We start from the raw sequence: 25,005 nt of genomic DNA, 5'->3' as shown, positions 1-25,005 counted from the left end.
AAGCGCTTGTGCCTCCAGTTCTAGAGGACCCCATGGTACCAGGCACGCAGGTGGTGTGCAGACACACAGGCAGGCAAAAATAGTCACACACATAGAAATATTTTGAAAGTTATTAAGAAAAACTACCATGGACTGGGTGACTTGAACAACAGCCTTTCCTTTCTCTTTTTTCTGGAGTTTGGCATGCCAAGATCAAATGCCAACGGACTTGTGGTCTGATGCACCCTGGCTTGCAGGTAACCATCTTTCTGCTGTGCCCATGTGTCAGAGAGCAGAGAGAAAGGACGCTTGTTACTCCCATCTTGTGGTTATAAGGGACACTCATCAGGCCGTAACCGATCCATCCTCCATATGATGTAATTTCTGTCCGAAGGCCTTGTCTCTCCAACATTTCTGCATACTAGGAAATGAACAGTTGCATTCTTTTAAAAAAAAAGTTTATTTCACTAATCTATTGTATGTGTGGGTGCATGTCCACGATGTGACACAGAAACCAGAGGCTAACTCTCAGGAGCTGCTTTTCTCCTCTTACCACTTGGGTCCCAGGGATAAAATTAAGATCATCAGGTAGCAAGTAGCATCCCTCCTGGCTGAGCACCAGCCTCACCTCACTTCTTCAGACAAGGTCTCACTATATGCCTTGGGTTTTAGAGATATTATTATTATTGTTACGATGATGATGATGTGTGTCTGTGTGTAGATATGTGAGTGTGTATGTAAGTGCATGAGGAGGCCAGAGCATCTGATACCCTGGCTGAAGTTACAGGCAGTTGTGAGCTGTGGGTCCTACGCAAGAGCAGTACATGCTCTTAACTGCTGACCATCTCCAGCCCCAAGTCTCACTATGTTGGCACTGACCTTCTGGGTTCGAGGACTTCCTCTGCCTCAGTGTGTCTTTCCTGGATGGATATAGAAGATGGTGAGACCCTAGAGGACCTTGGAGGCCCAAGAAGAGAGAAGCGGGGTCTGTGCGCTGGCGCATGAGGCATATCATCCATAAACCAGGAACATCCACTTTGGATAATTCTGAGAGCCCTGAGAAATGGACATGTTGGAATCTGCGTGTTACAGCAGCGATCACAGCCTTAGATTGCTCACCTCTTCCTGAACACCCTGCTCCTGGCCGCCCAGGCCGGAGTTTGAAGTGTGGGATGTTGGTGTTGTGTTAGGGCTGGAGCAGTGGCGAAGGTCTTATTGAGCTGCTTATGGGCTGGGATGTAGTTCATTGGCTTGTCTTACGCGCACGAGGCTCTAGTTGAGTCCCCCAGCACTACAGAGAACTAGGTGTGGCAGTGATGCCTGGAATCACAGCAACAGAGGAAGGAGGAAGGCCGCCCATCTTCTGCTACATGGCTGACTGAAGGCCAGTGGGGCTGCAAGGGCCTTGTCTCGAACAAACAAGCGCTTATGCAGCAGCTCAGTCCTATAATCCCAGCACTCAGAACACTGAGGCAGTAGGATTGCCATGAGTTGCCAATCTGGGCTATGCAAGTGCTTATGAAGCTAGAGAAGAAAGTGCAGAAGTGCTCGTGTGGGCATGCGCAACGCTCTGGGTTTGATGTCCAGCATGAGTGTAAACAAATAAGTAAATAACACGCCTGTGAGGGAGCTTCTGTGATGGAAGTCTGTCTGTTGTACCTTGGACCCAGGCTCCCTCACTTTGCTTGGGTGCTTTATAGTTTAACAGGACTTCATCTGACCCCCATGACCATTTTTGAACACTGCTCATCACTGATGGACCGGAGGACAGGCTGTTTGTCTGATAACATGGCACCCTGCTCACGTTTCTTGTGTGGACAGGAAGCAGACCCAGTGAGTGCGTAGTTGGCTTCGTCCTTTTTCTTCAGTCTGGGACTCCAGAACATGGACTGGTAGGTTAAACTTTTAAACTAGTAGGTGAAACTAATAGGTCAAACCTTTCTGGAAAGATCTTCATAGACATGCCAGGAAGAACCGTGCAGGGATCCCGCGCCGGAAGAGCTGATGGCTAGTTCAACTTTAGTTCCAGAGAACAAAGGTTATACACCCCTAGGGGAGTGGGGGGGCTCCAAGAATAGGTGTACGTAATTGGTTGGAACCTGGCGCTTCAAAGATGCTTGATTTGCATTATCCAGCACCAGCGCGGTCCAATCATAAGAACAGAATGTCAGTGCTCAACAAACATATAGGCGCAGGGAGGGGAGAGCTAGCAGGGAGCTGTGTCAGAGGCCAGAGATCAAGTGTGTTTAGGGGAGTCAGTGTCTAAAGACACCCTCCAGATGAAGTCAGGCAGAGAGCAGGGGACCCTGCTGAGGGGAGGGAGTTCTGCCTTTAGCACTGAGCTCATGCTGGCTGTCTGGCCCAGGCAAGAAAGCAATCTCAACCAACAGGGTACCTCCAACAAAAGGTCATTCTATGTCCAGTCAAGCTGACAGGGAAGACCAACCATGACACCATCTCTCCACCATGGATTCCAGGGAGTGGAATCTTTGTCGTATTTTGACTGGGTTTATAGTAGCCCTTGGGTGGCCTCAAACTCCTTGTATATCTGGGGATGACCCTGAACTCCTGATCCTCCTGCCCATGCCACCATGCTCAAATACTATAAAACCCTGTATCTGCCCCAAACCATTGTGTCCCTTCTTATGTTTGCACCTCTGCCCCACTTCCCTCTGCTGAGAAAGGCTTCTCAGGCAAACTCCCAGTGAACTCTACTCCTTCCTCATGACCCAGGCTCCAGAATGAATGTTATTTTACCAGTTAATTACCTTCTCTGTGCACTTTCCTAAATGCTCGGGACTCAGTTGTGACTGAACCTGACAAACTCAGCCCTCGACTGCAGTTCGGTGGAGTGCACACACCCTAGTTTCTACAGGTGTAGGTGAATCTCTAGGAAGGGCTCATTAGGAGAAGGGGCTTTTGTTGTGCATGTGTGTTCTCTTTCTCTGTATCCATGTGCACACAGACACACATATATATTTATAAACATAACCCTCATATCAGCAGGATCTATACCCTTGGTTTCAACTAACTATAGACAGAAAATATTCAGAAAAAAAAACCCAACCTGTTTCTTGTCTTAGTTAGGGTTACTATTACTGTGATGAGACAGCATAACCAGGAAGAAAGGGTTTGTTTGGCTCACACTTCCATATCACTGTTCATCACTGAAGGAAGTCAGGACAGGAACTCAGACAGGGCAGAAACTTGGAGGCAGGGGCTGATGCAGAGGCCATGGAAGAGTGCTATTTACTGGCCTGCACAGCCTGTTTTCTAAGAGAACCCAGGACCACCAGCCCAGACACCACTCACCGTGGGCTGGGCCTTCTCCATCAGTCTCTAAGTGAGAAAATGCCTATTGCTGAATCTTATGAAGACATTTTCTCAACTCAAAGGTTTCCTCCTTTTAAAAGACTCCAGCTTGTGTCAAGACAACATGAAACTAGCCAGCACACTTCTTACTGAACACATACAAGCTTTTCCTGTCTTTATCAACATCACTATTACAATTTGTTAAGTACTATAAGTAATCTAGAGATGATTTAAAGGATATTGGAGGCCATGCATAGTGGCACGCGCCTTTAATTCCTGTGCTCAGAAAGGAGAGGCAGGTGGATCTTTATGAGTTCAAGGCCAGCCTGGTTCAGCAACTATTCCCCTGGGTCATCTCTGCAGGCCCCGAAGTCAGGATTTCTAATGGAAATTTAAGTACCTTGACTTAAAAATACTGACAGCTAAACATTTTACTAAGTAGATTAACAGGTACAATAGAACTGTATCTGGCTACAGGCCACCATTGTTCCAGTATCCAGGGCTAGCTGTCCTGGACCTTTCACAGGCACTTTGTGTGTCAACAGGAACTGACACTTTTTGGAACCAGATGACTTCCGGCCTTCAATGAGGTTCCCTATCAGATTCTGGTCTGCCTCTCCTGCTTCCATCTGACTGTGCCTGAGTAATTGGAGGTAGCGGAGGCCCTTAAATAAACGGGCTCTTTAAGTCTCCAAAAGAGTGGTGCCCACCCACCGAGTCCAAGCTGGCTCTGGGATTAGACTTGTAGACTTTTCTACTTTACTCCAGTGCGGCTTTTCCCACTGTTAACCGGAAAGGTCACTTCAAAGTCAGGATCTGTCCAGAGGCTTAGGGCTGAGGGCTGAGCCGGTCTCAACTTGCGCAAGCAGCCCATGAAAACTACAAGTTCCAGCATGCTCCACTCCGCAGACACAGCCCGCTCTCCTCCAGCCCCAAGAGACCTCTGCTTCTGGTTGGCCCGCAAGCCTAACGTGCTGCTCCGTGACTGGTTGGATCTCTTGTCCATCGTAAGACGCAGCCCCCCCACCCCGGGCAGCGGCCGGCTGGCAGGCGACTTGGCGCCTCCGAAGTTATGGAACCGCACTCTCCTAGGATAGGAGGCCGTCCAGCCAATAAGGCTGCCATCCCGCTGACTGCGAGGCTTTCCTTCTTCACTCTCCGGGGATAACAGTTTGGACAGCTTCCGGCCGGAGACCATTAGAAAAGACACCCGGAAGGCGGAAGTCTTAGGGCGGAAGTGGCCGAGAGAAAAGGAGAATGGCGGCCGGAGCCTGGCTTAGGCGCTGGGGCTGGGGCTGGGGTCAGCGGTGCCCAGGGAGGCCTGGGCTTCCTGGCCCCGGCCCAGGCCCCACTGCACTTCTACATCTTCTTCTGCTGCTGGGGCCGGTGGCTGCGGATATAACCGACGGCAACAGCGAGCACCTCAAGCGGGAGCACTCGCTCATCAAGCCCTACCAAGGTGAGGCCTGCAGCAGGAAAAGTCGAGGGTGAGGACGCGGGACCGGAGTGCGTTGGAGGAGGGCATGCCCTTTTTGTGGAGCGGAGCAGGGCTGTCGGCTTCTGGCGTGGCTTTTGGGCACCTGTCTATGTCCGTCTCTGCCCACAGGGGTCGGCTCCAGTTCCATGCCGCTCTGGGACTTCCAAGGCAGCACAATGCTAACGAGCCAGTACGTGCGTCTGACCCCTGACGAGCGCAGCAAAGAGGGCTCTATTTGGAACCACCAGGTGAGTCTCCCGAGAGGCTAGGCATGCAGTGATCCACTAATTCCCGGCCTCCTCGGCAGCCACGCTTAATCATAAGCACGTGCTGCTCTTTGTCCTGCCTGCTCTCTGTCCGGGACCCACAAATCCTAAGAGAGAATATTGTGTAGTCACTGTGTGTTGGAAGCCGTGTGTGATACTTTCACGTGATTTCCTCAGAAACCGTGCCGGGTAAGTAATGATGTCCCCATTGTAATGTCTTAAGAAGCAGGAAGCCAAGGTGCAGAGTTGAGCGTCCCTCAAGTCACATAACAAGAAGTCAGTGGAGTTGTAGACTAAAATGAACCCACTTCATTGCGGGAAGGATGAAACCGTATCTTTATTGAGTATTTTACTGCCGACCTTGCCACACCTGATTGGATTTAACTCTCAGACAGGGTGTTTGGAATACATAGACTTCATGACCCATGCCAAGGCAGGATAGCCACCGAATGGAATAAACAGCATTTCAGCTGATCATTCTGAGCTCCACTCTCATCAGTACAGTTGACAGAGTTGATGCCTTCTGGTTGGCCGTGGGAGAAACCCTTTAATGTACTTAACAGAGCTAATTACATTTCTCAGTGCTTGGTTGAGAGTCTTGTGGTTGGCTCTATCTCCACTGGACTCACGGGCAGTTTGTGTATGTGTGGCCTTTGCCCTGGAGAGCAGGGAGCCAGAGCTACCTTTGTCTTGTCATGTGGGAGCAATTCTGTGCAGTGGTCTGCTGAGGAAATACAGTGGGGAAAGGGGAGGAAAGGACTAATTTGGGGCTAGGCCGTGGCCTGAGCAGGAGTCTGCTTTCCCTAGGCCGTTTGATGAAACCCTCCCGCTGCTGGCCAGCGTCCTGGTTTTCCCTTGTGCTCTCCTGGCCTTCTGGCTGGTTTTGTCATTTAGCTCTGGGAGACTGCACTGTCCTTGTGTTACCTCACCGTCTCCTCTCTCCTGCCTTGTGCCCCCACACTGATGCCAGGGGCATCTGTGGGTGCTTTCTTCCCTCAGCTTTGGCTCTGAAAGCCTGAGGCCTTTCGTGAAGGAAAAAACTACATTATGTCTGTACAGTGCGTCCCTGGGTGACTGGCGTCTCCAGTCCTTCTGTTGGTTTGTTCCAGTCTGCCTGCTGCCTTCTTCCCTCAGGACCCTTGCACTGTTCACTCTGTCCGGGACAGTGCCTCCTGGTTCTCCATGACTGCTCCTTGCTCACTTCTCATCTGTTAAGTCTCCGCTCAAATGCCAGACATCCTGAGTGCTTGATTAATCACCTCATCTCCTCTAGATGACAGTCTGTCATAGCCTTCTGTTGAGACTTTTCAGATACATTTTCTGTTCTTTTTCACTTCAGTTTCTGGTGCTGTAGATTGACCCCAGGACCTGTGCATACCAGGCAAGGCGAGCTTTTCACCTCCCAACTATGTGTATAGCTTGGGTACTACTCTTTTTGGTTTGTTTGTTTGGTTTTTTGAGACAGTTTCTCTGTGTAGCTTTGGCTGTCCTGGACTCACTTTATAGACCAGGCTGGCTTGGACCTCACAGAGATCACTTGCCTCTGCCTCCCTAGTGCTGGGATTACAGGCATGTGCCACCATGCCCGGCTGGGTACTAATTTTTTAGGAGGTAATGTAGCCTTGTATATTTCACATAAATGAGTTCAGTGTAGTGTTAAATTTTGTTTTGTAGAAAGCAAGGTAAAAACATTGATATAACTGGGAACTGGGTTTATCCACAAGTAACAAACACGTCCAAGGCAGTGATACAAATTGGGTTTATTAATGGTTGTTGGTTAGCATAGTCAATGGCTTGGTGATGTCACAACCAAGAGCGTTCTGCACTTGCTTGAGTTGCATCGCAGCTCCTAGACTTTGGCTTCTGGACTCTACTGGAAGTTTGTAAAATGGTTGGAGAACATACTTACTGTTGGTACTGTGCCAGTCCAAAATTATAAATCCAATGGGGAAGCTGGGGAGGTAGCAGAGTGGGGGGATGTAGTGGCTGCATGAGGACCCAAGTTCAAGTCCCTAGCAGCATGTAAAAAGCTGGTGCCTAGCTGTGTAATCCCAGCTCTGAAGAGGCAGAGACAAATGGATCCTGGACTCACTGGCCAGCCACTTTAGCTAGATTTGTGAGCTCCAGGTTTAGAGAAAGAGACTCTTTAAAAGTAAGGAGGAGGGGCTTGGGAGGTGGCTTAGCAGTTTTAAGAGAAGAGGATGGAGAATTTGGGTTTGTGCGTGAGTGTGTGTTCCTAGCATCCACACTGAGCACCTCATGAGCACCTGAATCTCTAGCTCTAGGCTGCTCAGCACTCTCTGGCATTTGCCAGCATCCGCAAATATACATAAACAAGCAAACAAAGAAGAAATTGTCTTAGATTTAAATATCGAAAAAAGACAAGAGGGACAGTCATGTGCTTGTCTAGGCCCTAGGTTCAACTCCCAGCATTGAAGAAAAACTTGGAAAGGATGTTGTTCCCAGTGTGCCAAATAGTGGTGCTTTATAGCGAGATTGTTTAGACGGCACTAGTCTGTATTTGAGACCAGCTTGGGCTACCTTGTGAGACCTTGTCCTGTAAGAACAAACCAGCCTGGTAGCTGTGGCGCATGCATTCAATCCCAGCACTTGGGAGGCAGAAGCAGGTGGATATCCTCGTTTGAGGCCAGCCTAGTCTACAGAGCAGAGATGGCCAATGCTACACAGAGAGACCCTGTCTCAAAAAGAAAAGAGAGAGAGAGAGAGACAAATCGGGCAAACAAATAGACATGACTAAACTCAAACTGAACACCAAGGCTCTGTTTTGTTTTTGATACGGTCTCATCTGGCTCAGGTCGGCCTCAGATTTGCTCCGTAGTCAAGGGTGGCCTTGAGTTCCTGGTCTTCCTGTCAGTCTCCTAAGTGCTAAGATCACAGGCTGCCCTATCATGCACCAGAGCACATTAGGGTTTGTGTGTCTTGGTGCAACTGTGTATAGATGTGTGTTGTTCTCAGGAGCCAGCGACCTTGTTCTGGAGCTTGCCGTTTGCGAGCCCCAGGCTTCCGCTTGCCTCTCCCAGCGTTGGAGGTATAAATGCATGCCACTGGGTCAGGCTCTTTTTAATGTGGATTTTGCAATCAAACAGGTGCTTATGATTGCAGAGCCAGCATGTTACTAGCTGGCTATCACCCCAGCCCTCAGAAAGTACTTTTGATTTTATTTTAGATTTGAGTCTCTGGCTAATCTGAAACAATATCAGTGTACACCACGCTAACCTCAAACTCAGATCTGCCTGTCTCTGCCTCTGCAGTGCTGGGATCAAAGGCGCGTGTCACCGTGCCCTGCCTATTACCTTACTTTTTGAGGCAGGGTCTCTCACAGAACCTGAAACTTGCCATTTCAGCTAGCCTGACTAGCCAGCAAGACCCTAGGAGCTGCCTTTCTCAGCACCCACAGCTCTGGGTACCCTGTATCTGCTCTTGGGTGGGAACTGGGGTCCACTCCTGCTTATGCAGCAGGCACTTCACGCACTGGCTGCCTCTCACCTCAGTATCACAGAACTCTGGGGCAGTGTATGAAGCAGAGATTCATGTGGACAAACGCTGAGAAAGTGTTTACTTAACTTTGTAGTTACAGTATGGAATTGTGGCATAGCAGGGTATTTCTCCACAACTGGCTTTTTGTTTTGTTATTTTATGAGATGGACTTTTGCTGTTTTTCCCTGGTTGGCCTTGAACTCTGGTCTCAAGTGGTCCCCTTGTGGCTGGGGCTGCAGACATTTGTCATTGTAATGATTTCTCAGCTGATTGACGGCAGCTGCCTTTTATTTTGTCCAGTCAGAGATGCTAAGACTGTCTAGCTCTGAAGTGACTTCTTCTTGCAGGGCTGTTCTTGTTTGCTTGTTCTGCTGTGGGAACAAGGCGTTAGGATTTCTGTGCACACGGGGATGAGGACTATGTCCCCACAGAGCAGCTTCAGTGGAATTCCAAACCACACCACCGCTGACTTAGGTGACCTGGAGGCTTTGTGTTGCACTGATCTTCAGGTTTCAGTCTGTGGTGGGTGAAGGTACTGGGAGTTGTGGTCCCATGGGACTGTTTCTGGGCCCTCACTTCCATCTGCGCCAGGCTTGCACCAGCTTGGGCCCTTTCCTCATGTGTTGTCTTCAGGAACAGTGTCTTAGGTGGTGTTCTGTTGCTGTGAAGAGACACGGCAACCGTGGCAGCTCTTGAGAGAAAACATTTAGTTGCAGCTTGCTTCCAGTTTTGGGGGTTTAGTCCATTGTCTTCACAGCTGAGAGCAGCGCAGGAGCATGGCGGCACAGGCAGACACTGTGCTGGGGAGTCGCCGACAGTTCTCTTCCAGATGCCCAGCAGCAGACGAGAGACACTGGGCCTGGCTTGAGCCCCTGAAACCCCAGCGTCTACCCCCAGTGGCACACTTCCTCCAACAAATCCACACCTACTCCAACAAGGCCACAACTAACTCGTCAAATAGTGCCACTTTCTAGTGACCACGTGTTTATTATATGAGCCTGAGGGAGCCATTCCTCTTCAGACCACCATAAGCAGCAGAGAACCTACTTGAGACAGATTCTGGGCTGCGTCTTCTACATGAGAAAATTAAACTTGTGTTTAAATACGTATGAGCTATTTGGATAGTTTGGTACTTTTAAATTATTGATACCTAGTTTTAAATGTGCCATGGTCAAGGATATCTATCCCTGGACTTTTTTTTTCTTTTAATATTACCATTTTTTGATACCCAAAGGTTTTAATTTTTCTTCCTTTATTTTTTCCCATCCATAGCAAATTTAAGGCCACTTTACTAAATCTCTCTGCCTTTGCCTTCTGATTATTAGGATTACAAGTGTGAGCTGTCATTCCTAGCCGAAATTTTTATTTTGAAATATTATAAAGTCACATCCAGTTGGGGGAAAAAAAAGTTGGGACTGTTGGCACATCCCTGTAATTCCATCTACTTAGCCTGAGGCAGCAGAACCGCAAATTCAAGGCTTACCTGGGCTTCAGAGAGTGTTCAAGGCCAGCAGGAACAATTTAGCAACCGCTTATCTCTAAGATAAAAAAGTTAAAAATAAGGACTGGCGAGGTGACTCAGCAGGTAAAAGTGCCTGCTGCTCAGGCCTGACAGCCTGGGTTGGACTCCCAGAATCCACAGCAGAAGGAGGAGCACGCTGACTCCCATTTTCCTCTGTTCACACCCCGTGTTTCCCCACAATAATAATAAATGCGAGAGACAAGAGAGGGGGCTCCAGCAAGCCTCAGGGAAGTGTGGAAGCGCCGGGTGCAGTGCCGGCACTGCAGCAATGAATGAATGAAATAGGGCACACCTTAGACTTGATTTCTCCTCACATTTCTTCCCTGTACATGTGGCAAGATGGTGGCATTAGAGTTAGCCTTCTCTCTCACTGTTTTCATCCCTCTCCTCTCTTGTCTCGACAACCTAAATTCATTTCCCATTCATTTTGTCTTTTTTTTTAAGGTTTTTTTTTTCGATGATTCCTTTTTTATTTTTTATATGCATGCATGTCTATGATGTCTCCAGATCCCCTGGACTGGAGTGTTACAGACAGTTGTGAGCTGCCCTGTGGGAGCTGGGAATTGAACCAGGATCCTCCAGAACAGCCAGTGCCCTTAAACACCGAGCCATCTCTCCAGCCCTTGTTTTTTGTCTTTTATTAGTCTGGTAGTTGTTAGGTTGTTTATCAGGGGTTTATTGTTGTTTATATTTACTTCTATGTGTGCTAGTTACCTTGTTTTTTGTTTTTGTTTTGTTTGGTCTTTTTGTTATTTTGTCTTTTTGTTTGTTTTTTTTTTCCCCCAGAGCTGAGGACCGAACCCAGGGCTTTGTGCTTGTTAGGCAAGCGCTCTACCACTGAGCTAAATTCCCAACCCCTCTTCTATGTGTGTAAACATGTGTGCATGTGCCTGTAAAGGCCAGAAAAGCCCCACCAGACCTCCTGGAACTAGTTAAAGGCAGTTGTGGGGGGCTGGAGAGATGGCTCAGAGGTTAAGAGCATTGGCTGTTCTACCAAAGTTCCTGAGTTCAATTCCCAGCAACCACATGGTGGCTTACAACCATCTATAATGAGATCTGGTGCCCTCTTCTGACCTGCAGGCACACATGCAGGCAGAACACTGTATGAATAATTAATAAATAAATAAATAAATGACTCTTTAAAAAAAAAAGGCAGTTGTGGGTGCTGGGAAATGGACTCAGGCCCTCTGAGAATAACCACTGCTCTGTAGTCACTTAGCTGTTTCTCTGGCCTCGTTTTTCAAAAAAGCATTTTTAAAGATTTATTTTTATGTATATGAGTGCTCTATCAGCATGTACACCTGCACACCAGAAGAGGGCATCAGATCCCACTATAGATGGCATGAACCACCATGTGGTTGCTGGGAACTGAACTCAGGACCTCTGGAAGAGCAGACAGTGCTCTTAGCTGCTGAGCCATCTCTCCAGCCCTTGTTTTTCAAATTTTTATGGTTATCCTGGGCAGCAGGTGCGCAGATGGCAAGTGGTACAGCTGTCTCAGCAGTAGGAGGCAGTTGAGGGAGTTTGCCAGCTCAAGGCTCCGCTGAACTGCACAGCCAGACCCTGTTTTAAAGTGACAGGACTAAAGGTGCACAAGACCTGGCCTTGATCTTCAACATTGCAACACACCCACACCCACAAACGTGTGCGCAAGCATGCTTGCCTGCCCATGTTTTATTTTTTTATATTAATTATAGTTTATTTACTTTGTATCCCAGCTGTAGCCCTCACCCTCCTTCCCTCCCAATCTTACCCTCACTCTGTCAATTCCTCCCATGCCCCTCTCCAAGTCCACTGATAGGGGAGGTCCTCCTCCCCTTCCATCTGACCCTAGCCTATCAGGTCTCCTCAGCGCTGGCTGCATCATCTTCCTCTGTGGCCTGGTAAGGATGCTCCCTCTCAGGCATGCCCATGTTTTAGCACAGCCTTCAGGATACTGTGGACTTGGTCCTTCGCTGTGGACAGTTCTGGGACCTTAGGCCAGCCGTTAGTGTCCTCTGCTGTGAGCCGGGCAACACTGTGCAGTCAGGGCTTGCTGGAGGCTCTAGTTCCCAACTCGCTGGTCGCTCTTCTTTCTTCCTGAACCTCTGACTTCCGTGTGGATCCAGAACCTTTTTCTTCTGCAGGAGGAATGAGGTGGTGTGAATGGCCATTGGTAATTTCATTCTTTTGTTTTCTTTGCAGTTTTGAAATTGTCTTAATGTCACCTTTTTTTTTTTTTTTTAAATGGGTACATTTGCTAAATGTAGGCTCTTCTGCTGGCTGCCTTTTTTTTTTTTTTTTCTTGAGTTGTCTATTCTAATTGAGAGTGATCTGTTACTTTGTTTTGTTTTGTTGTTTTTCAAGATGTAGCTAGCCTTGGCTGTTCTGGACTCGCCTTGTAGACCAGGCTTGGCTTCGAACTCAGAGATCTGTTTGCCTCTGCCCCCTCAGTGCTGGGATTGCAGGTGTGCCCCCTTGCAGCCATCTCCTGTTACTGTTTTTAACTTCTGAGTGCTGTTGAAAATCCCTGCCCCTCCCCTCCAGGTGGCTGAATCCGTTCTCCCTCTTGTGCTTCTGTAATGAAGTACTTAAAGAAGGGTAAGTTCCCAGAAGAAGTAAGAGTTAAAGTTTGGAGTCAGAAAGCACAGATAGCATGCTGCTGGCCCTGGTGAGGGCTTCCACAGGTATATCACGTCAAGGCAAAAGGCATTATGGAGTTGGGAATGCTGGTATAGGACATGGGAGTTGGAGGTAGGGAGGTCAGGAGTTCAAGGCCAGCCCTAGGTACATAGTGAGTGCTAGGGCAGCTTTGTGAGACTCTGTGTTGTTTCAAGACCAAAAAACAACAGGCCATGAGAGACGGCGCAGTGGGTAAGGACAGCTCTGCTCTTGTACAAGGCCCGAGTTAGTTTCCCAACAACACTGACAGAACACAACAGCCAGTGTGATCCAAAGCCTCTGACCGCCACAGGCACACATACTTTATTATTTTATAAATTAAAAATTTATGTAAATATAAAATATATTTATAAAATGTGTTTCTATAAATATAAAATGATAATTTACAAATTATGAAGTAAATTTATTAATTTACTTTATTAAACAATACAAGTAGCATCAGATCAGGAGTGCATGAAAGGGAGAGAGCACAGGAATGCTGGCAGTGGCCAGTCCGCACCTCCTCAGGTGTCCTGTGAGAGGTGGCCTTGTTGTGTGTGTGTCAGTGTCATGGTGTCAGGATGGGTCTAGGTAAGCAGTGCACCCACGGCTCACCAAGCCAGACTGACACTGGAGTGTGTGCTCGGCCCATACACAGTTCCTCGCCCATTGTCACGGTCTGTCAGTGCGAGTTGAAGAGCACCACTTAGGCTGGGTGTGGTGGCACATGCCTATAGTCCCAGCACTAGGGAGGCAGAGGCAGGTGGAACTGAAATTTTCCTGGTCACAAGAATAGTATGTTTCTTTCAAGCCAGGCTCTTTTCCCTTGGGATCTGTGCAGGCAGTAACAGGACCCCCTCTTGTCATTGGGGAGCTTTTTATTCGTGGCCAAGAATAGAAGTGGGAGCTAAGCGTGACAGTCGCTTCTCAGCCTTGAGCATCAGGCTGTGGTGGGCAGTCTTTGAAAGGGAGGGATGTTCGTTTGTCGGGAGTGAGCGGCTCCCTGGAAGTCGGCCGTGGAAGCTGCCATGGCTGCCGTCAGGCATCCCGGCCCAGGCTTGCAGCCTGTGTTGATGGGCTTTGAAGACAGGAGAGGTCGCTGGTGCTGTGGCTGCCTCCTCTCCGTCAGCCCATCTGAAGTGCATTATGGTGTCCTCACAGAGCAACAAGCTCAGGAAGAGGGGGAGCTAGGTTCTGTCTTAGCTGGGAGTGCTGTTACGGTGATAAACACATGACCGCAAGGGGGAGGAAAGGGTCTTCTAAGTTTTCCCTGACAGCGTCTGAGTCCATCACTGAGGGGAGGCAGGAACTGAAATGGAGGACATGGAGAAGTGCTGATCACCAGTTGCTTTCCATCACTTGCTCGGGCTCCTGTTTTTATCACACCCAGGACTGCCTGCCAGGGATAGCAGCCGCTGTGAGCTGAGCCCTCCCCATCAGCCATCAATCAAAACACGCCAAGGCTTGCCCAAATGCCAGTCTCCTGGGGTACTTTTTCTTCTTCCCAAATGGCTCTTGGCTTGTGTCAAGTTGACATAAAACTAGCCAGCCCAGTTCCCTAGGGTCACTCTGAATGCGGTCACCTGTCAGCCTCCTTAGTTTATCAGTGCCCTCCTCTACCGCTTGTTTGCTGGTCTTCCCAGCACACTGGCTCTTGCACAGCTGCCATCTCATCTTTTTTTTCTCCCAGTATCTGGGATACCTAACTCCAAGTGCTCTTGAGATTGGCATTGTTAAATAGCTGCATCAGATTGAGTGGGTGTGCTAGCATGTGCCTGTAATCCCAGCTCTGGTGGCTGAGGCAGGAGGATTGCTTTGAGATTGAGGCCAGCCAAGAACACATAACAAGACCCTGTCTCAAGCACATACACTTAAAAAAAGGCCAGGCGAAGTGGTGCACGCCTTTAATCCTAGCACTTGGGAGACAGAGGCAGGTGGATCTCTGAGCTGGGGGCCAGACTGGACAGCCATGGCTGTTACACAGAGAAACCCTGTGTAACATAAAAAGAGGGTTGGGGAAGGGAGGGGGCTGGAAAGATGATTCAGTGGCTGAGAGCACTGGCTGGTCTTCTGGAGGATCCGGGTTTGATTCCCAGCAACCACATGGTAACTTGAAACTGTTTGTTCCAAGTTATCCAGATCTCACACACAAAATGGGCAGGAAAAAATCTTAAAAAGAAAAGGAAAACCGAAAGAAAGGGGGCGGCAGGGGTGGGGCCAGCTTGAAGCCCACCACCAAGCAAGAGGTGTCTGCACCTTCGCCCGCACTGGCTGTCAGTCGCTTCTTAGCTGCCTTTCTGGTAGGCGCTGCTTTGTTTGAGCTTTTCTAAACAGAGCGCTTTGTGACGTGGCTAGGTGTATAGCTCAGGCTAGCTTCAAACTGAAATGTTTCCTAAATGCTGGCATTCCAGGCACATGCCACCATGCCCCCGCTTCTGACTCAGTGCCTAATCACTTTTTCATTTTCCCCATGGAGCCGCTGGGTGGTTAGCAAGGCCAAGAAATTGCCCTCGATGTAGGCATTCCTGGCTCTGCACTTGGTGTTCTCGGCTGCTGGGGACACCAGCTTCCTCTGACGGTGGCATGAGCAGCCCGCCCATGGCGCTGGCACTGTGTTCCAGCACAGCTTGGTTTGCCTGAGGCTTCCTGGCCAGGAACTGTGCTCAGCCTTCAGCCAGGCTTGGTGTGAGTTTTAACTAGCAGTGGTCTAGCCATTCCTCTCACCTTGGAAGGATTCTGGAAGAGGGGGCTGTAGAAAGGAATAGGCTTAATCTGCAGTCAGTGCAGGGCTATAGGGAGTAGAGGTAGCCAGAGTCCACCCAGACTAGGATGAATCGGGCCGCTTTTTCATCTTATGGACAAGTTCTTTCGCCTCAAAGTGTTTTTTGTTCTTATTTTCAAATATGTGACTTAAATAGGCTGGTAATCCTCACTAGGACAGGCACGATGGAAGAGGATGAGACAGGATTGGGGTTACACACTGAGGGATGTGAGGGAAAGGCCTGGATTGGCAGCGGCTGAGCCTCGCAGAACCAGGAGATGCCATTTGGCCCCTCCCTCATTTAGGGCCCAGCAGCGCTTCAGGTCCCGGCTGATTCCGGGAGTCTGGGGGCAGGCTGAGCAGTGCAGGCCTGGCTTTGCTCGAGCGTGCTCGGCAGCCGTGGTAACTGCAGGGCCTCTCACCTTTCCAGCCGTGTTTCCTCAAGGACTGGGAGATGCATGTCCACTTCAAAGTCCATGGTGCAGGGAAGAAGAATCTTCATGGCGACGGCATCGCCTTGTGGTACACCCGAGACCGCCTTGTACCAGGTAGGGAGGCCCATGCTCAGGTGGGCCCCGAAGGGTGAGGTGGGCATGGGCGTGGCATGGGCGTGGTGAGTGCCTGACCATGGTCCTCTGTGCTCCTGTTGGAGGCTGCTGACCTTGCTCTTGCAGTGCAGCGCCATGCCACCCCTTCTGACAGGTTGGCCGTTCACCCTGCTTAGTGTTTTTGACTATATATCCCAGTCTGGTTTTAAACCTACTAGCCCAGGCGACCTGAACATGAAAGTCTTCCTTCTCGCTCAGTCTTTCAAGTTGGGCTGCAGGCATCCCCCACCTCTGGCTTCTCCCATGTGTGTGCGCCCCTGCGCGCCACAGACCCGTGGAGATGGAAGGACAGCCTGTGATGTCAGCTCTGTCTCTCCACTTTAGTTTCTGTGGATGAAACCCATGTCATCAGGCCTACATAGCAAGGGCCTGTACTGCTGAGCCATCTCCTGAGCCCACTCTGCCACTTTTAAAGGCCAAAACACAAAGGCTGGCTCACAAAGATTGTGCAGCCAACAAAGCATAAAGCGCCTCTTCTGGGGCCCTTGCTGAGAATTTGTCACTTGTACCTGCTTTGTTTTGGAGGTTCTTCCTTCCTGGGTGAGGTGTCAGCCGTTGGGCTCTCTTCTGCCCTGGCAGCCTTTGAGCAGTCCACGGCTCATCTCCATATTGATCCTGTTCTGAAAATATCTCCTAATTCCAGGGCCTGTGTTTGGAAGCAAAGACAACTTCCATGGTTTAGCCATCTTCCTGGACACATACCCCAACGATGAGACCACGGAGGTAGGCTCTTCTCTGTTCTGTGGAGCAGGCGAGCAAGGGTTGGCCAGTAGGGCTCCGCTGTCCTGGCAGAAGGGTCTTCCAGGCGAGGGGTGAGGGGTGCCCACAGGCTGGCGTGGGGTAACCAGTGTCTCGTTCCAGCGCGTGTTCCCGTACATCTCGGTGATGGTGAACAATGGCTCTCTGTCATACGACCATAGCAAAGACGGGCGCTGGAGTGAGCTGGCAGGCTGCACAGCGGACTTCCGGAACCGGGACCACGATACCTTCCTTGCCGTCCGCTATTCCCGAGGCCGCCTCACGGTGAGCAGGCTTGAGGGGCGGCCACCAGGCCTGTGCCTCCTCCGCAGACAGGGTCGGAGGGAGCTGGCCGGGCCTGGGTGTGTGCATGACCTGTTGTCCGCCCACTGCAGGTGATGACTGACTTGGAGGACAAGAACGAGTGGAAGAACTGCATCGACATCACGGGGGTGCGCCTGCCCACCGGTTACTACTTTGGGGCCTCTGCTGGCACTGGAGACCTGTCTGGTGAGTGCGCGGGGCCTGTCCTCAGCAGCTAACCTCCTCCCTTCCTCACTTATCGGCCTTTGTCAGTGTCAGTGTGCCCGATGTTGAGCCTCTTCATTTGTCTTCGATCTTCAGGTGTCAGGAGGCTTTGGGTCTTGTAGCTTTATGATTGCTAGCGCCAGGTCTATAGACACACAGGTGCTCAGTCTCCACCACTGGCTGCCCGTCGGAACGTTGACCTTGCTCATCCAGGTGTAAAAGGCATCTGTCTTTCTAGTTGCCTGGGCTCAAACACCTTGGTGGCATCTTGTACCTTGGCAAATCCTACTCCGTCTTTCTCCTTGCATTCAAGCCATCATCTCTCACTGACATTTCCGCATGGTGCCCTTCCCTCCCTCCTTATACAAAGCCCCTGTAGTTACCCCTGCGCTCAGAATGGTCATGGCCACCGTCCCGGTGGGTGTGCCGGCCCCCACCTCCTCACCACCCAGTCTCCCTGTGTCCATGGAGGCGTCCAGCTGCCTCGCCTCTGCTCGGAACCTGATCCTCTCCTTAGCGTCTTACGAGTTAACTTGCCTGTTCCACCGGAAGCTGTACCCCTTTTCCTTGTGCACTCGCACCTCCCCATGGCTTTTCCAGCTTCACTGGCATTAGCCACACGTTAGGATTCCTGCCCCTCCCCTCCTCAAGTCTCTGTGGGCCTTGCTGGGGCGCCAAGCCTTGGTGGCGCCTGACGGCGGCTCTTGGCTGTGCGTCTGCTGGGGGTGCTGGGAAGGTCCTCACCTGGGTGCAGCCCCTGTGCCGACCAGAACTGGGCTGTGCACGGGCTGGCAGTGCTTGATGAGCCTCGGGATAAACTCTGCTAGGGCCTATAATGTCCCCTCCAGAAGAGGCCTCCCGCCTCTCCAGGGAGGAGCTCAAGGCTGTGTGTCCCAGAGGATCTGTTTTGTGTTGTTCAAAGTCCCCATCCCCCGCTTCACTAATCCGCAACCATGGCCAGGCTAGTCTCAGTAACGGACTCACCATGTCCCTTTTCCCTTTTCGTTCCCAGCTTCCCTGGAATTTCATCTGATGGATGAAATTCACACATCATGTCTGCAGAGGGTCTCTTGCTTTGTGTTTTTGACACAGCTTCTAACACTGTGGCCCAGGCTGGCTTGGTGCTCACTGTGTAGCTTATGCTGGCCTTTAACGGCGATTCTCCTGCCTCAGCCTTCTCACTGCTGCGATCACATCCAGTTTGCAGAAAGTTTTGATAGAGCAGACGCCAGCCTGTGGCAGGCAGGTGTTCCTTAGTGCTCTTTGCCATAGGGGCTTGAGGAGGGCAGCGAGGGCCCATGGCCACGGGCTCTGCGTGCTCAGAGGACTGTCCAGGCACAAAATGGGCACTCACTAGGTTGTTTTTTGTTTTTTTGTAGGGGGGTTGGGGCAGAGAGACAGTCTCTACAACTTTGGCTGTCTTAAAATTCTCTATGGAAACCAGACTTGTCCCTCCCTCCAAATACTGAAATCAGAAGTGTGCACCACCACACACAGCTGTTTTCTAAGCGAGGTAGTGCTTTGTTCCCATTTTCACACAACTGAAATCAAGGGAATGTGAGAGTTGAAGAATTTCAACTCTCAGATGAGCAGAAAATGGTGGAACCCAGGGAGCAGCTAGAGTCTGACTCCAAAGCTGGTTCTTGGGGCTCAGCCCTGTGTGTCAAGGGGCTGTGTGCTCCTGTGTCAGGTGGCCCTGCCTGATTTGGCTGCCAGCTGCTTGCTGTGCAGCTTTTTTCTCCTCATCCCAGTTCCCAACCCCAACCCCAAACAGCTTGCCTCAGATGAATCGGTTCACTGAGGTTACCTGTGGATCTGGCTGGCCGCCAGTATCTCCTCTGCAAGAGTTGGATCATCCTTCATGGCTGTAGAGGGGTGGGCCACAGCCTCCCAGCTGAGTTGCTGACTGCCCTTTGTTTATCTGCAACCTGCACGTGGTCTCTGACAGGACCATCTGGCTGCATCCTGTTCTCAGAAGTATCAGGCTTCTCAGGCAGCCTAGGATGATTGCGCTGCCCCTTATCTGGTTTCCTTCTTTCCGTTCCCATCCTTTGCTCAGCAGTCTCCCACACTGCCTGGGTGTTCTCACGTTCTGGCCATTGTGATGGCTCAAGGCAGACATTACTGCTTCCATTTCCCAAAAAGCTTAAGCCGTGAAGTTTCAGAGACACGTCATTTCAAACATCAAAGTTAATGCTTTCCCAACTCCCCTAAGCTGGGGCTTAACCCCAGGCTTTTCTACACGCTAAGCCCCTGTTTACCATGGAGCAATGCCCTGCCCCTCCTGGAGTCATTTAAATGCTGCCCGCCTAGGGAGGGAGACTGCTCTCGCCAGGCCTGGCTTGTCTGGGGCTGAGGAAGCAGCTTTTCTTTGGGGCGAGCAGTGGGCATGTCTTGAGGTAGGTCACTCTCTGCCCTGTAGACAACCACGACATCATTTCCATCAAGCTGTTCCAGCTTATGGTGGAACGAACGCCTGAGGAGGAGAGCATCGACTGGACCAAGATCGAGCCTGGTGTCAATTTCCTCAAGTCCCCCAAAGGTATGTGCCGTGCAGCCCTGCGCTCCCGGCTCCAGGAGGACCCTGTGCTCCTGTCCTTCGGTCCTGAGAGTTTGGAGAGCATGAGCTGCTGTCTGAAGGGAGGGTTCTGTTGAGGTTCTGACACGGAGTCGGCATGTAAGTGTCCCCTTCTTCCTGTGCTCAGTGTCCTTGGTTTGTCCATGCATACATAGCATGCCTAGCGAGCCTCGTCACAGGTAACTTGTGTGAATTGCCTGGGGCCTGACCCTTAGGTGTGCTCAGCCAGGAAGAGGGGTTAGTCTATAAACCCTTGCTTGGGTTCCTTCGTTAGCACAATTCTGCTTCAAACCAAGTCCTCAGGCAGAAGAGGCCCCTTACGGCCTTCTGTCCCCTCAAAGCCAGACTGCCAACTGTTTGGCCTAACGGGGCTCACCCTGCCCAGGCCCCTTTCTGTGTGGTAGGACATCTCACTTTAAAAATAAAAATTCTGTCTTGCAAAGCCTGGGCTGGCCTTGAACTCACTGTGTCTCTGATGGTGACCTTTTGAGTCTCCTGCCTCTACCCTGAGTGTAGGAATTACAGCTGTAGCCCCCAGCCTGGTGTTTGACATCTCACGGTTTTTAAATTTTGTGTTATGTTGAATTCTGTGTGTGTGTGTGGGGGGGGTGTCCATGGAGGCTAGGGGTCCCCTGGAGCTGGGCTTGCAGGCAGTTGTGAGCCACCCAGCATGGGCGCTGGGATGCAAACCCGGGCTCTTTGCAAGAGCAGTGCCTGTGTGTACTCAGCTCTGCGGCATCCTTCCGTCTTTAAGAGCTAAGTTCACCCTGCCACATGGCACCATTTGGTTGGTTCTGGTTGCTCTCCCAGAAAGGCCAACTGTTTTGCCCCAGCTGCATCCCCAGGAGCCAGAGGAGCCAGGGACTGACGCTTGTGTTTCCTCACTTGTTGGCCAAGTCTCCAAAGCTTCCACTCCGTTTCTCGTTCTGCCCCATGGTGGAGGAGCTGAGCAATGGCAGGCCACAGGGACTTTGCTTGGGGGTCTACCTCACAGTTCCAAGCAGATTCCTACCGACCCTGCTCTTGAACCCTGCCCTTGACCAGTGCTGTGCTGGTGTGAGCTGGGCCTTCATGTCAGTCCAGTCTCATGGAGCCAGTGCGGGGCGTCCCTTAACGCTTGTCCATTAACTTCCCTCTCTCTCCGTAGACAACGTGGATGACCCCACTGGAAACTTCCGGAGTGGGCCCCTTACGGGGTGGAGGGTGTTTCTGCTGTTGCTGTGCGCGCTCCTGGGTATCATCGTCTGTGCGGTGGTGGGCGCCGTGGTGTTTCAGAAGCGACAGGAGCGGAACAAACGTTTCTACTGAGCAGCCAATCTGGCTGGGAAGGGCCTGACCTTGGGACAGGGCTCTCACGTGAACTTTTTTTCTACTGGGATTGTAAAACCAACCAACCAACCAACCAACCTTATTTCTTAACTGTTTCGAAGAAATAATTAAAGTATTTTCATACATTTTGCTTCTTGCCCAGCTGAGGCAGCTGGCAGGGCTAGAGTCAGGGCTAGCATCCACAGCTGGAGGTCTTGCCTGACCCCAAGGCAGGGGAGTGTGTTTTTGGGGCCCAGCTGAGGCCTGCAGGTGCTTGTCAAACACCAGAGGTCCTAAGTGCTCGTGGCTCCTCAGTGCCCACGCAGTGGTTTTGTTCTGAGGCCCGTGGTAGCAAGCAGGGTTCTGGGCCTTCCTGCCTCTAGCTTTTCACACAGGTGGATTTCAGCAAAGGCTGGAGACAGTTCAGTAGAGCGAGAGTGTGGCCATTTGCTAAATTCTCAGCCTCGTGACTGTCCTAAATAAGGGCTTTGTTCATTGCTGGTCGTTTCCAGGCCATTCTCTGTGGCTACCACATTGCCAGGCGGGAAACATGATTCTCAGGCCAAGCAAAACTCACCGTTTCTCCCAGCATGCAGTGTTTTGGGGATAGGGCACTAGATGTGGGCTACACTGAACAGGGACAGTGACAGGAATTGAGAGATGCGGAGATAACCTGGAAGGAGCTGGGCTCAGCAGTGCTGCCCTCCTGGGGACCATGAGGGACAAAGCCAGGACGAGCGTGAACACCTCCAGCCTTTGCCACCGAGGTTCCTACCTGCGCCAGGCATATCCCCACCTCAGAGAACCGTGTTCCCTTGGTCAAGCTCGGGCCACTGCACTGCCCCTTATCTTCCCACAGTCAAGCAGTCTAGTACATCACAAGCAAAAGCTGCCATCTGCTGCAGCATGGCTTCTGCCGTTCACTTTGCTGCTGCAGGTGGTGGCCGAAGCCCGTGGAGAGAAAACAGCTTTCTTAGTTCCATCTTCGCTTTCACCCAGCAGAGCTACCCATTGAGCCGCTGGGAGCCATCTGTCCTTGGCAGAAACTGCCCGTGCTTAGGTGTCCTGAGGTAGCTCATGCCAGCTGCCAGCTTCTTCCTAGGTTTACGAGCCTGTCACGATGCCTCAGAGGGCTGCCCGTTTACCATGACACCACGAGGGGGCTGCAGAAGCAGTAGTTGGACTGGGGGTGCAGTGGGGGTGTCCGAGCGGTGTGCTGACAGCCCAGCTGAGGCCTGGAGGCTGCTGTGTAAGGCAGCCGCAGTCTGGAAGCACCCGCTCTGACCGTTAGCTCTTGGTTCTGACTCGGCACTCCCAGCAGTCCTGTGGATCAGCCACCCCGATGACACCTGCTGCAGTTGGGAAATGACTCAACGCCACAGAAAATTGCTGGTGTGATGGCACACGCCTGCCCCACAGTGCTGGAGGCACACTGCCTCAGGGCTTGCTGGTCCCGGTGGTGACCATGCCAAAGGTGGCCCCGTGCCAAAAGAGGCGTGTGGCAGAGGAGCACACCCAAACTGTCCTCTGGTCTCCACACCTCTGGCCGAGTAGGTCTTGGAGGCAGGGCAGGACTTGGTGTCGCAGGGCTGTTGGCTTCAGTGGGCTCGCCCTGTCATTGCACAGCCTCGCTGTACTTGGGAAAGACTGTTTCTAGGTTCAGAGTCCTCTGTACTTTCATGCAGGAATGATTCCACAGTTGGTTTTTTTGGCATTTGCGCCTAAAAATTGAGTTACTTCATCATGTGACATTTACGCAGAAATGTATGCCCTTGTGTCTGCAGTGCCGTGTGGGGATGCAGACCTGCCAGCACGTGTGCACCCCGTTGTCCCCGCCCACGGAGATGGCCACGGAGATGATGGCTGTTCATTTTTCCTGTAAACTGTTGTTCTGTAAAGCTTGTTTTGTTTTGAAGAAGCCTTTAAGTAGTATTTGGATGTACCCCTTAGCGCTCCAGCTCAGCACTGCGGGTGTGCCTCCTGGTGGCACGCTGGCGGCTGTGGCTGCGCCGTGTCACCCACCCAGGACTGGGAGAGACCCGGGCGCGGCTTCAAGTGCTCCCCACCCGAGAGCGTGGGCCTGCAGCTGCTGCTCCTTCCCAGTCTCGCTGAGCTTGGGTGCGAGCGCTCCGCCGTGGCTCCTCCGCGAGGCTGCGGGTCTTCGCTTACTGATCACTTCATCCTCCAAAGCTTAGCTCTGACCTGGTTCTCGTGCGGATGGTCAGGAATTTTCAGTCTTCTGCTTCTAAGCTTTGCAGAGGTTTCTTCCCACGCACTAGGCTTCCTGGTTCACTAATGACGTCATTTGATGTACGATCTACATTTAAATGGCATTTATTAATCTTTTCCAAAGATGGTTTTCCTGAAGGTTTTTAACTTTTGCCTTTAAATTTTTGCACTTTGTTGAAGTGGGACTTGGGCAGGATTGACGTCATCGTGCTCACCATCCCCAAAGGCGCCACCCGCTGTAGCAGAGCCTTTCTGACTCACTCATCCTCCAGCGCCAGGACTGGTTCCCAGACACCCACTCCTGATGCTCTGCCCTTTTCCGCTCCTCAGCTGGGGTGCTTCCTTCCAGCACGGGAGGTCTCGGGAACCCCGTGGCTCGAGCTGGAGGGGTCTCATCTTCTTGCCTGGAGTGTGGCAGGACCCCGAGGGCACAGAAACACGTGACTGAGGCTGGAGTGAGCACACACCTGCTAGATAGGGGTCCTCAAGGTCAGGCCTGAAGAGTGGCCCCAAGCCTTAGACTGTCAGCTGCTGGGTTTGTGTTTGTGAAAGAAATAAATTCCTATTTGTTCACATTAGTGTGAGTTGTGCATTGTGTTACCTAAGCCGGAAACAGCCTCGCCCCTGTCCCCTGCCCACCCTGGCCCCACCTGATGTCACACACAGTCAAGGCTCTTCTAGGCAAGCCTCATGCCCCAAGTTAAACTCACTACGCGTGATGGGCCAGCGAGGGCCCATCATGTGAACCTGAGCACCCAGGAGGGAAGCCCAGACAACTTCATCCCTTCAGGTGGGCGACTCTGGCTTTGGTATTTCATGGGGTGCCTGGGTCCTCCCCCCTACTTTGGTCCAGCTTACATTCTTATCCCAGTGACTCTTCAGCCGATTCTCCTCACAGTGCAAGAAGCCACGTCACAGACTTCCTGTGAGGCCTTTCCTGGATGGCTTCAGAGAGGGAGAAGATAAATTTAACCGTAAAACACTGGGCCCGTCTCTCTTGGCAATGACCACTCTGGCTACTTCCTGCTGAGAAAGGGTGCCCTCTAGGGCTGTCAGTCCAAGAGGGGATGCTTTTGACTTAGGCTCCTGAGCTGGCACGGCTGTGGCCCCACCTGTGGAAGTGAAGGTGCTGAAGGAGAATGCTAAGGCCACTGCAGGCCAGTCCAGCCTGGAGTGACCATTCCCAGGAACGATCTAAGCAGTGGGCATGGGTGGAATCTACAGTCCAGTCGGGACAGTGAAGAGGAGGGATGCTGCCCACCTAGGCTGAAATGGCTGCCTCTGGAAGAGTTCCTTTAGAGCTCAGCCTGTACCTTTCTCCCTTCAGTAGCACCCTCAAATATGTGACTTGAGATTGTTATGGTTGGGCCTTTAAAATTTGTTGTTTTAGTTCAGTTTCTTTACATCCCAAGGGTTCCCCTCCCTCTCCTTCCTTCCCCTCTCCTTTTCCCCCCAGAAAAGGGGAGCCCCCTACCCCAATATCAGCTCTCCCCAGCACATCAAGCCACATCAGGACTGAGCATATCCTTATCCCCTGAGGCCAGGCAGGGCAGCCCTGCTG

At 51.3% G+C, this 25,005-nt stretch overlaps 1 protein-coding gene across 1 annotated transcript; it reads left to right on the top strand.

Moving 5' to 3' along the window:
- Nucleotides 1–4,321: 4,321 nt before the first annotated feature.
- Lman2 (lectin, mannose binding 2) lies at nt 4,322–24,017 on the top strand. The gene is made up of 8 exons (XM_021639118.2): nt 4,322–4,750; nt 4,898–5,016; nt 15,886–16,003; nt 16,707–16,786; nt 16,925–17,086; nt 17,197–17,311; nt 19,752–19,871; nt 21,055–24,017. The coding sequence occupies exons 1-8, from the start codon at nt 4,549–4,551 to the stop codon at nt 21,213–21,215; spliced, it is 1,077 nt and encodes a 358-aa protein (XP_021494793.1). The 5' UTR covers nt 4,322–4,548; the 3' UTR covers nt 21,216–24,017.
- Nucleotides 24,018–25,005: the final 988 nt, after the last annotated feature.

Source organism: Meriones unguiculatus, chromosome 19 (genome assembly GCF_030254825.1).
Source record: "Meriones unguiculatus strain TT.TT164.6M chromosome 19, Bangor_MerUng_6.1, whole genome shotgun sequence".
Classification (NCBI taxonomy): domain Eukaryota; kingdom Metazoa; phylum Chordata; class Mammalia; order Rodentia; family Muridae; genus Meriones; species Meriones unguiculatus.
Note: the sequence above shows the minus strand (reverse complement) of the source record. Positions and strands in the feature narration are given on the sequence as shown.

What these genes read in the sequence shown, in the direction of transcription:
- Lman2 (XM_021639118.2), top strand. Translation starts at nt 4,549, where the DNA reads ATGGCGGCCGGAGCCTGGCTTAGGCGCTGGGGCTGGGGCTGGGGTCAG. An exon ending in ATTCCCGAGGCCGCCTCACG is followed by an intron (nt 17,087 to 17,196) that starts GTGAGCAGGCTT and finishes CGCCCACTGCAG; the next exon opens with GTGATGACTGACTTGGAGGA. An exon ending in TGGCACTGGAGACCTGTCTG is followed by an intron (nt 17,312 to 19,751) that starts GTGAGTGCGCGG and finishes TCTGCCCTGTAG; the next exon opens with ACAACCACGACATCATTTCC.